General features: G+C 51.2%; 1 protein-coding gene across 3 annotated transcripts; it reads left to right on the top strand.

Annotated features, from left to right (window-relative positions):
* Window positions 1–6,691: 6,691 nt before the first annotated feature.
* Window positions 6,692–10,798, top strand: PYCR2 (pyrroline-5-carboxylate reductase 2). Of its 3 annotated transcripts, none has more exons than XM_059997471.2 (7): window positions 6,692–6,891; window positions 7,192–7,262; window positions 8,263–8,442; window positions 8,537–8,758; window positions 8,976–9,068; window positions 9,254–9,417; window positions 10,066–10,798. In XM_059997471.2, exons 1-7 carry the CDS (start codon window positions 6,825–6,827, stop codon window positions 10,229–10,231), a joined length of 963 nt encoding a protein of 320 aa, XP_059853454.1. In that variant the 5' UTR covers window positions 6,692–6,824; the 3' UTR covers window positions 10,232–10,798. The 3 variants fall into 3 exon arrangements, with proteins under 3 accessions (XP_059853454.1, XP_059853458.1, XP_059853466.1); XM_059997475.2 differs by having other exon boundaries at window positions 9,266–9,417; XM_059997483.1 differs by having other exon boundaries at window positions 6,854–6,891; window positions 8,330–8,442.
* Window positions 10,799–11,840: the final 1,042 nt, after the last annotated feature.

Below are 11,840 nucleotides of genomic sequence, written 5' to 3' on the forward strand. Positions count from 1 at the left end.
GTGTGGGGTGCAGCCATGGAGGCTCTGACTAGACACGTGCACAAAGCAGGTCTTAACATAGGTCTTAATTTTCTACTTAGCAAGTTACCCCTGCCCCAGCTGAGTGCCCCTATTTTACCTGTCTCGTGTGTTCTTCCATTTCTTGCTCTCCTGTCCGTCACCCACCCTAAGCACTTACATGAGTAATTAATGCAACCCGATTGCAGAGCTGTAGAGGGAAATCCTAGCCTACTTGTTAAAGGATATAGCTGAGCAGGGACAGATTGTCAGCTAGGAGCTTCTGTTCTCTAGCAGATTCTCAACCGAGTATGGGACAACAGACCCCACAATGAGAAGTGGGAAAACCGACTGATTTACTCTATTAGATGATGAATTACAACAAAACAAAAAATCCCTCTGTTTCCCCTAGGTAGGGAGGAGGTCTAAAAAGAAGCCCCATTCACCAAAATGTTGATCCGCTCTGGGCTTTTGTACATATACTTGGGTCCCCAGTCCCCTGAGAGAGTGCTAGAAGGGAGGATGAAGGGCTTTAGGCTAGGGACAGTGGACAGGGTATCAGGACACCTGGTTTCTGGATCTAATAGGGCCATAAACTGTGACCTCAAACAAATGCAGACGCCTTTGGGCCACCATTTCCTTTTAAAAAGGAGGATTTGGGATTCAGCTCTAGGACTTCATTGCCTGGGGATCAGACAGCTCTAAACTCACCCACTCCTCTGCTCCTCCAGAGACAGAGCATTGCCTGTGCATATGTAGGTTATTTCCCCCACTATTTTAGAGAACTTATCACCAGAACCCACATGTATTTACGTGTTTGTTTCTTTTAACTTAGCAAAAAGAAAACAATCGAATGTAGATAATCTGCTGAAATAAAAGTGATGTTTCACTCTGTGTCTCTGTATTTAATTTGTAGTGTCCTTGACGTAGGAGAGAGGGAGCAATAATGGGGAATGAGAGCGACGTAAGGATCTGAAGAATGGGCGTGACCAAGGTCCCCCAACCCCTAGGTGGCGCTGAAGACTGTAATAACGGTTTAGATTCTGCTTTTATTTGTAATATTTATATCCCTCCAACTCTCATGCCAAAAATAGTATTGTAAACAATTATTGTGTTAGTGGTTCTGGGGACAGGGAAGGCAAGCGAATGTTTACTGAGCATTCACTCTGAACCTGGGACCTATGCTAGGCAACCTCATATACATTATACGACTTAATTCTTGCAACTACTCCTTGAGGTAGGTATTATTATTCCCATTTTTCAGATGAAGAAATCAAGGCTGAGGCAATGCAAATCTATGGGGTAGAGCTCAGCATGCCCCATGCTCTGCTGATGACACAGGCATTAGTTAACATGTCATTTGGAAGCTGCCACATCTGGCAACCCCCCTACATTTACCTTTCCCGCTCAATGGGGTTTCCTCATGCCTGACTTATTGAAGTTCATGGATTTTCTATTTTGGTGTACAAAGCTAATTAATAGCAACTGAATAGCAAAGGGGAAAAGGAGCTAGTCTGTGGACAGCCAGGACTTGAGGACTTGGCAAGAATATTGTTGGAGATGGGGAGAGAAGATTTGTCTCTGACTTGTAAATGGCTATCTTACCTCTATAAGACATCAAAATGAAGAACTGCCACTTGGCATGTTGTGAGTACCAGGGCATACAGTCGCTTTCTCTACAAGAAGGTTATCGAAATCATCTAAAGAATTCTACCAGCTTCTCAGTGACGTATCTGTGGCTCTAAATGGTCTGTGGACTCCCAACCAGTCACATGCAATCAGTGGCAAGGATGGGCCTGCTCACATCAGCCCATGCGAGCTAAAAATACCTAGGAAATCGGCTTCATTTCAAAAAGTAAGGATGTGCTCATCAGCACAGGGAGACAATGTGGTAGACAAAATGTTCTCCCCAAATACGTCCATGCCCCCCAATCCTTAGAAACTGTATGTTCTGATACATGGCAAAGGGACTTCGCAAATGTAATTAAGTTTACAGACCTTAAAATAGGGAGATTGGGGCTTCCCTGGTGGCGCAGTTGTTGAGAGTCCTATGCAGGGGACACGGGTTCGTGTCCCAGTCTGGGAAGATCCCACATGCCGCGGAGCGGCTGGGCCTGTGAGCCATGGCCGCTGAGCCTGCGCGTCCGGAGCCTGTGCTCCGCAACGGGAGAGGCCACAGCAGTGAGAGGCCCGCGTAGCGCAAGAAAAAATAATAATTAAAAAAAAAATAATAGGGAGATTGGTTTGCATTATGCAGGTGCACCCGATCTGATCACATGAAAGCAGAGAACTCTCTCCAGCTGGAGGCAGGAGAGATGAGGCAGAAGCGGAGGTCAAAGCGATTCAAAGCTTGAGAAGGACTCAATCCGCCATGCTGGTTTGAAGATGAAAAGGACCATGAGCCAGGGAACGTGAGTAACTTCTAGAAGGTGAGAATGACTCCCAGCTGACAGCCAGCAAGGAAAAGGGACCTCAGTCCTACAGCCACATGGAACCAAATTCTTCCAACAACCTGAATGAGACTGGACGCCGATTTCCCCCCAGAACCTCCAGATAAAAACCGAGATCAGTTGACACCTTGATTCGGCGCACAGAAGCCAGTTGGGCCCACTCAGATTTCTGACCCACAGAATGTGAGATAACTAATCCGCTTTGTTTTAAGCTGCTAACTTTGTGGTGAATTCTTACGGCAGCAGCAGAAAACTAATACAGACAGTGAACCAAATCCCATTAGAAGTGAGCTGTAATTACAATTTTTTTCCACTGAATAAAGTAACAACATTACAGCTAATTTTGAATGAATTGAAAACTACCCATAATCCCACCATCCTAAAACAAAATTGTTTCGGTTTTTGAATCTCCTGTTCATACACAACCTGACCTGTTTACATACAACAGGAGTACGTACCTGTTTTAAAAAATCAAGGTTAAGGGAATTCTCTAGCGGTCCAGTGGTTAGGACTCAGCGCTCTCACTGCCAAGGGCTCCAGGTTCGATCCCTGGTCGGGGAAAAAGCCTGATCCCGCAAGCCGCGTGGCATAGCCAAAAAAAAAAAAAAAAAGAAAAATCAAGGTTAAGGTGTGCCTTACCACATATGAAAAAGAGGTGTACAGTCGTATTCCAAAAGAGTCACATTGATTCTCTTTAGGTGGTGGGATTAAAGGCTGTGTTCATTTTTCCATTTGACCTAATTTCTAATTGTTCTACAGTAAACATGGATTATTGGTATAAGAACAACAACAACAAGGCAAATATGCATGCGAAGTGTGACTCCCTGGAGATTCCTATATCGGGAAGGAGTCAAGGGCACCTGCCATTTGACTGGCTGGGAGCAGCTCAGGATTCGCCCTCATTCCCTGAATCATCTCCATTCTTAGGAAGATGAGCCTGCTATCCAGAGACAGACCAGGAAGGATGTCCTGAAGCCTTGAGAGTGAAGACCCTGGACAAGTGAAAGCAGAAATGAAGCACTGTCCACTTTGTTGGGACAGCTGGAGGTGAAGAGGGGGCAGGACCGGGGGGTTGGGGGTGAGAAGGGAGGAAGGGCAGGAACAGCTCAACCCATCTGACTGGTGGATGCGAGGAGCAGAGGAGAGGAGTGAGCTGGGCAGTCCTAGAAGCTTAGTGAACTCCCCGTTTTCTCTCTGGACTTCTCTGTCTGTTCAGATGGAGTAAAGTGATAGAGTAGGCACCCAAGAAGGCAGGTGGCAGAGAAGGAGAGTATATGTCCATGGCAGGATGGCAGCACCAGGCTTCCTGAGGGTATGTCCTAAGTGGCCGGGTGGGGAGGACGGGTCTTTTCTCATCTCATCTCATCTCATCCATCCAATACTTGTACCCAAAGGAACTTCACAGGCATCAAACGTAATGGCCATGGGAGCCACAGCAGGGGCCGCTGTGCAGACGAAATGAGCCTTTAGAATCAGCAAGGTCATTACAAGAAAATGAAATGGGACTGCCTACAATTAAAATGTATATTTAAAACTTTGTACGCATAAACTTTAAACTTTGGGGAAAAAAAAGATCACAAAGTACCACTAAAAATAGCCAGTTTTGGGCTTCCCTGGTGGCGCAGTGGTTGGGGGTCCGCCTGCCGATGCAGGGGACATGGGTTCATGCCCCGGTCCGGGAGGATCCCACATGCCGCGGAGCGGCTGGGCCCGTGAGCCATGGCTGCTGAGTCTGCGCGTCCGGAGCCTGTGCTCTGCAACGGGAGAGGCCACAACAGTGAGAGGCCCGCATATCGCAAAAAAAAAAAAAAAAAAAGAGCCAGTTTCTGGTCAGGAGTTCACATGTTCAAGCTTAGTCAGGAGGACCAAGTGCTCTGGCTGCTTCCTGTCTTACGTGGCCTGCCCTGGCTGGGAATCAAGCCAGCACTGGGGGCCACCAACTCGGCCTCCTTTCCCAGGCTCTCCAGTCCTCCTCATATTTCACCTCCACTCCTGGAAGCTGAGGCAGGAGTTACCAAGGCAATCAGGTAAGGGATGGATGTGTAAGGGGACTGACAGGTGTGAGATACTGGTGTCTCCTACACCTCACCCCACTCCAACACACACACACTCACGCGCACACACACACTCGGCGCACAACCTTTTGTACTGCAGGCCAGAACCAGACGGCCAGGGGGCCCTGCAGCCTCCCAGTGGACCGTGGGGAACCCGAGCATCCCTCAGAAGCACAGGCACCGTTAGGAAGTTCTGGTTCCAGTCCCCAAGGTCCTCGTGATGTAGGTGTTCCTTCTGGTTAGTGAGCTCCTCGGCACCTTTCCTAAGGGCTGTGTCATAAGTCCCCCTCTTCCTTCAGCTAGTGTGAGCTGTAGGGTTTCTGGTGTCAGAGCCCACGCTGGTGACAACTAGGCGGGGCTGCAACATGGCCACTACGGGAAGCATTTAAGGCTTCTACACACAGAACCACGAGATCTCACTTTCAGGGATCCAAGCTAAGGAAATAGTCAAAGAGTTAGGCAAAGACTTTCTCACAGTAGTATGAACAATAATTTTAAAAATTGATGTAGGTTTTATGAAGATAAGGACTTTTGTCTGTTTTGCTCGTGGCTGGATCCCCAGAAACTGACTCAATAAATATATATTGAATGAATGAATAAACCTAATGCTGATCTTTGAGAGCATGGCTAAATTAGTACAGTGCATCCATTTAATGGAAGGCTAAGTAGTCACTAAAATCTTGTTTTAAATAACTTTTCAGTGACATTGGAAAATATTGTATATCTAGTATAGAAATTTCAAAACTACATGTATATCATTTATTTCCAACGATGGAAAAGGTATGTATGCATACAAAATAATGTGTAAGGAAACACACAAAAAATGTCTGCAGAAAATGATCCTTAGGAAGTATGGCTATGGGTGATTTTGACTTTTACTTTTTTTGTATTTTCTAAATTTTTTCTCAATATACATGTATTACTTTCCTAATCAGAGAAAGTTATAGAAATGTAATTTTGCTTCACAGTAAATATTTGGTCCTCACTTTTCAAAAATAAATTAATTTTTGGCTGCATTGGGTTTTCTTTGCTGCCAAAGGAAGGGGGGTACTACTCTTCATTGCAGTGCACGAGCTTCTCATTGCTGTGGCTTCAGTAGTTGTGACACGCGGGCTCAGCAGTCGTGGCCCGCGGGCTCTAGGCGCGCGGCTTCAATAGTTGTGGCACACCAGCTTAGTTACTCCGCGGCATGTGGGATCTTCCAGGACCAGGGATCCAACCGGTGTCCCCTGCATTGTCAGGTGGATTCTTAACCACTGCAACACCAGGTAAGTCCCTGGTCCTCACTTTTAAGGGTCCAGAAACTCAAGAACCAGAGACTTGTCCTCCTGGACGTGATCAACTGGAGGAACATTGCAGAAAGCCTGGGGGTGGGGTGTGGATTATACGGGAAAGGCCTGTAGAAAAACTGAGAGAGGCGGTGGTGAACCAACTGTCTCTCCTGCTGTTCTGAGACGCCTCCCTCTTGAGATGCCATCTCCTTCCTCTGTCACCTGTCCCCCGTAGTACTTATATTTACTACTGATGAAAACGTAAACATCACATTTGTGGAGCGTTTTAAAGCAAGTGGCGGTGGTCGGGGTTACTTTAGTCAGGCTCTAAGGAGCCCATCATTTCCTAAACAGAGGAACTGACCCTATTCGCAATCTAGTTAATAAGACCAATCGCGTGAACCACGCAAGTTCAAGTGAGTAACCGCGGCTCCCCCGCTGCCTCCCCGCGCGGGCCGGGAGGGAGCGGGCGGCAGCCGGGGGCCTCCCAGCTCCAAAGCGGGCGCACCGAGGCGCCTGGCTCGGAGCCCACAGGTCCCCAAGCTCCTGTCTGAAGCCCGCCAAGAGCGTCACATTCGTCCCCTCAAATCAGCAACCTGGAGAGCTCCTCTTGCCCTCGAGGTGCGGCTCATGGCCAGCACCAAGGATACATTAGCCAGACCTCCGACCGGCCTCAGCGCTGAGCCCCACGCGGCTTCCAGCAGCTGGGCTCTCCGGCCCCCAGGGCTGGGGCCCACACGAGGCGGAAATCCCGGCTTCACGCGCCGCGTCCGAGATTCCACCGGCCAATCCCGTGCTCAGGAGGCGGGCACACGGCGTCGTCCCGGCCAAGGATTGGTCGCCCTGGAGGGGCGGGGACACTTGGGCTTCTGCGGCGCAGTCGGTGAGTGTGAATGAGGAGGGGTGGGGGGATCCGGCCCGGAAGCTGCGGGCCGCGCCCGGGATTCGGCTCCGGGGCTCTGCGCCCGCTGGGCCCTCCGTTCTCCACTCTTCTTTTAGGGCACCTTTGAGCCGACTTCTGCGGCGGCCCGGCAGACGCAGAGCCTGGAACCATGAGCGTGGGCTTCATCGGCGCTGGCCAGCTGGCCTGTGCCCTGGCGCGGGGCTTCACGGCCGCAGGTAAGCGCCTGGAGGCGGGAGGCGGATGTGCGGACGGTTCCTAGCCTACCCTGTGAACCGCCCTCCACCCCACGAACGTGAATGAATGAAGAAAGGGGAATTTGTGTCTGCTGGGGGAGAGGAAACTCCTCTTAAGCAGCGAGAGAGTCATGCCCGCATAAGGGATTGAGCGGGGAGAAGGACACTAGCAGCCGTCTCCACAACGGTCAGAACGTCGTGGGTTTTGACTCTGCTTTCCCAGGGAAAGCATGGGAACCGGGTGGGCCATGATCCCCAGTTGAAAAGCCCTGTCTTCTCCAGGCATCCTGTCGGCTCACAAGATAATAGCCAGCTCCCCGGACATGGACCTGCCCACAGTGTCCGCGCTCAGGGTAGGTGGGGCAGGGGAGTAACTTGGGAAGAGGGTGAAGGCCCAGAAGAAGGATGGCCTGATGAGCTGAGCCCCTGTGCTGGTCCATGGTCGGCGCTGACCTACCCACCAGGAGCATAATCCTCCACCTTCCATGGGGCAGCTCAGGGTGGTGGGAGCACCCAGGCAGACAGACTTGGGTTCTAATCCAGATACTGGGGTGGTTAGAAGGTTAGTTGAGGTTTTATGTATGGAAAGCACCTGGCGCATAGTAGGTATCCAATAAAATACTCACTTTTCTTCATCCACTGGCTAAGTGGCCTTACGGTCCTCGGCTACTCTGAGACTCAGTTTCCTCATTTATAAAATGGAGACCACAATAGCCACTTAGCTGAATTATTCTGAGGCATAAAAGAGCGTGTTGGGAAAGAACCTGGCAGGTTAGTTGTTCCTCTGTCTAAAAAAAGAATATCCCAAGTCTTCACCCCAAACTTGAGCAGTGTGGGAGAGGATGTCTAATGAGGCGGGCGACAGGCAGTGTCTGTGCCTGGGATGGCTGACGTTACCAGCACTGGAGGGCCCTGTTTCTCCGTATGGAGTCTTAGAGAGATGGGTATCCTCCAGCCCACCCCTGGACCACACAGAGACTGCACTCTGATGAACAAGTGTCTGGAGTTGGAATACGGCCTCGCTTCCGACCATTGGGCACTACTAGCATTTCACCTTTCCCTTTGCCACTTTCCAGCCATGGAGACTTCTTACCTGGCAGAGGGGTGCCTTGGGTGCCAGAGAAGTGGGGATGGGGTTTTTCCTGGTTGCCATGGGGAAGCTTGTCCGCATCCAGCACCTATGCTCACTTGCCCGGTAGCAACATTGGAAAACTTTGTGCCGGTGGCGGTAGGGGCAGACCCTGAGGGGCTGGGGCAGGGAATTCCAGGCTTGTTGCGGGGTTCGGCTGCTCCTTGGGAGTTCCTGGGCCTAGTGAGGCTGCACACTGTGAGCCCAGTGGTCTCCTCCCGCAGAAGATGGGTGTGAACCTGACCCGGAGTAATAAGGAGACAGTGAGGCACAGTGACGTCCTGTTCCTAGCCGTGAAGCCACACATCATCCCCTTCATCCTGGACGAGATCGGGGCCGACGTTCAGGCCAGGCACATTGTGGTCTCCTGCGCGGCAGGTGTCACCATCAGCTCTGTCGAGAAGGTGCCCATCTCAGCCCTGGCAGTCCTGTGTGAGGGGAGGAGGGGTGGGTGCTAGTGGGACTGGCCACTCACTCGGCCCTCTGCCTTAACCCCAGAAGCTGATGGCATTCCAACCGGCCCCCAAGGTGATCCGCTGCATGACCAACACGCCCGTGTTGGTGCGAGAGGGCGCGACAGTGTACGCCACGGGCACCCATGCCTTGGTGGAGGATGGGCAGCTCCTGGAGCAGCTCATGAGCAGCGTGGGCTTCTGCACTGAGGTGGAGGAGGACCTGATTGACGCTGTCACAGGGCTCAGCGGCAGCGGGCCTGCCTATGTGAGGCCCTCATACACTTACGCAGCCTTCCGGGGACCCAGGGACGCAAGATGGGCTGGCAGGCAGGCCTGGGCTGGGGGTGTCACCCACCTCTTGGGCAAGGCAGGCTGGTGGAGGAGGTCAACCCTTGGAGCTAGTTCCAGTCATCAGGAAAAGTAGACCCTAGGGGGTGCCCCTGAGTGCCTGATGCCCCAGGGCTCAGTGAGTGTCTCCACAGGCGTTCATGGCCCTGGACGCGTTGGCCGACGGTGGGGTGAAGATGGGCCTGCCGAGGCGCCTGGCTGTCCGACTGGGGGCCCAGGCCTTGCTGGTCAGTATCTTCCACCTGCGTGTTCTGGACCACAGTGTGGGGATGGGGTTCTTAGGGGTCACTGGGCCGGGGCACGGCTTGGTTGGGAAGCTGGGATAAGGATTGGGGAGGAGCAGTGGGTGTGGAGAAGCTCATCTCAAGGGGCACCAGCAGTTTTCTGCTCTAATGCTTCCCTCCTGCCCTAGGGGGCTGCCAAGATGCTGCTGGACTCAGAGCAGCACCCGGGCCAGCTCAAGGACAATGTCTGCTCCCCTGGGGGGGCCACCATCCACGCCCTGCACGTCCTAGAGAGCGGGGGCTTCCGCTCCCTGCTCATCAACGCAGTTGAGGCCTCCTGCATCCAAACACGGTGGGTCTCTCTCCTCCTCTGCCCAGGCCCTCTACTCCCAGCCAGCCCCAGTATGGGCTGCACACCGTCTTGCAGAATCTGCCCTCTTTGGTCCCATTACCAATGCTGGAGTCTGTGCTCTGTTTTGTTTTGTTTTTAATTTAGTATTATTTTTTAATTTATTATTTTTTTTTAATTTAAAATTTTTTTTTATATTTATTTATTTTTATGTGCTCTGTTAATAACCACGATTTATTAGACTTTGTTAGGTAAGGGTTTGTAGGCCTTCATTTAATTCTCACACAGTTCTGATAGCTGGCATTAGCTTGATTTACAGATGAGGAAGTCGAGGCTTAGAGATACAGCTCTCCCAAGGTCAAACAGCTAGTAAGTGATGGAGGCAGGGTTCGACCTCAAGTCTTTGACCTCCAGTCCTGTGATTTTTCCACACTCTCTCTCCCCATCTGATCACAGATAACACTTAAAGCTCTACATCTATGTAGTAACCCCTACTTAGTTAAATAGCACTTCTAGGAAGCTTAGGGGAGTTTTTGGTTTGGGGTTCTAAGTTTGGCTGGTACCAAGTCAACAAGGGTTGGGGGTTAAGTGAATGGGGAAGCCTCATGCAGCTCTGGCTCCTCCTTCAACCTCTTGGGGCTTTGTCTGCAGAGAGCTGCAGTCCATGGCCGACCAAGAAAAGATCTCCCCAGCTGCCCTCAAGAAGACCCTCCTGGACAGAGTGAAGCTGGACTCCCGCACAGTGACCTCACTGACCCCCTCCAGCTCAGGGAAGCTCCTCACGAGAAGCCCAGTCCCAGGAGGCAAAAGAGACTAAGGCAGCCTCGATCTGCCCTTCTCTCTGTGACCGGAGCCCTCGGCTGAGGGATGCTGTGCAGTGCAGGGGTAGGCTTAGTCAGTCTTCAGGTCCTTGTGATAAAACCTCCTCAAGTCTGTTCAGACCAAGCAGCACTAGTTTCCCCTCCTGTCTCTGGTTAGAAGGTGCTCTGAAGGGGTGGTGGATGCTGGAAACCAGATGCGGCCCTGCACACCTCACACGGTTACGGGAGAGAGAGGCTGGGACTCCAGTCAGAGCCCCAACTCCATAGGGAGGTCTGGAGACCTTCAGCTGATGACCCCTTCAACTGGGGTCCTCCGGCTGGAGCCCAATGCAGGGTCAGTTTGTTGCCAAGTCAAGGAGGTAAGAGGTACAAAACATGACAAGAGCTTTTCTCTTTGAATCGGTAAATGGAAAAGAAGAGAGTGACTTAGAATGATCACAGTTAATCAGAGATGCACCTATTAGACTGTTCTATTTAACTCTTGCTTCCGAGGTATACCATTGAAAGTGTGTTATTCAGTGCTGCTAAGCTTAGCTGCTTTAATAAAGCTTTATTTTTTATTACCCTGCTTTTCTTATGCTTTATCTTAAGTCATCATTCTAGAGAACTCGAGGCCCTCTCCAGGTGCTCCAGCTTCGGGAGAGTACTGCCTAAAGGCAAGAAGTAGGGATGAGAGGAAATAAGGGGCCAGGCCCTGAGAGCTGTAATGACACCTTGCTCCAGCCCGGCCCCTAGGGTCAGGGTCAGGGTCAGGAGATTGTGTTCTAGGATGGGCCAAAGCTCAGGGCAAGGAAGAGCCAAGTGGCCTTGGTGGGGGGCTGGCCGCAGCCCAGCCACAAAGGAGGAAGCTGCCTGCTTGTAGTGGGCCGGGCGCTACATCGGATCCAGACAGGTGCCCTCCGAGGGAGGAACTATTCTTTTTCTGACTTTATTGAGGATGCCGAGGCCTGAAGGGGATAAGCAGCTTACTCCAGTTGAGTTGTTCATCAGTCGTGGGGCCGTCTACACAGCCGGACTGAGCCCGGAGGTTCCCCCTGCAGGCCGTGTCCCTGGTGCTTGCCCCCACCAGCTCCTGCCTGTGGCACTGGCTTCAACATCAGCTCTGAGTTCACATCTTAGTGCCCACCGCTTTCAACTAGGCGACCTTGGAGAAGGTACTGAATATCTTGGACCTCAAGGTTTCATCCCTAGAAATGTGGAGGTCACGCTTCATCAAAAGGTTCTGGTGGGTATGAAATGAGATCGTGTGGAGTTGCTCAGCAGAACATCTAGAACATGTGGACCCTTGTGCCAGTGGAGCTCATCCTTCACCTTCCCCTGAGGAGGGAGGGCAGCTGGGCCCCAACTCTAGCGTATTCCTAGGGGGCCAAAGTGACAACGAGTACGACAATACTAAAAGCTGTCATCTTTAAGCCCTCATTATATGGCAGCCCCTTTGCAAACCCTCTACATAAAGTCTCATGGCCTTAGGAGCTGGGTATAATTAAGAGTAAGAGGTGAAGTAAGTGGCCCAAAAAGATGATAGACATTTCACCAAAGAAGATTTACAAATGGCAAATGAGAGGCTCGACATCATTAGTTATGAGGGAAATGCAAACCAAAACC

Source organism: Delphinus delphis, chromosome 1, assembly GCF_949987515.2.
Source record: "Delphinus delphis chromosome 1, mDelDel1.2, whole genome shotgun sequence".
NCBI classification, from domain to species: Eukaryota; Metazoa; Chordata; class Mammalia; order Artiodactyla; family Delphinidae; genus Delphinus; species Delphinus delphis.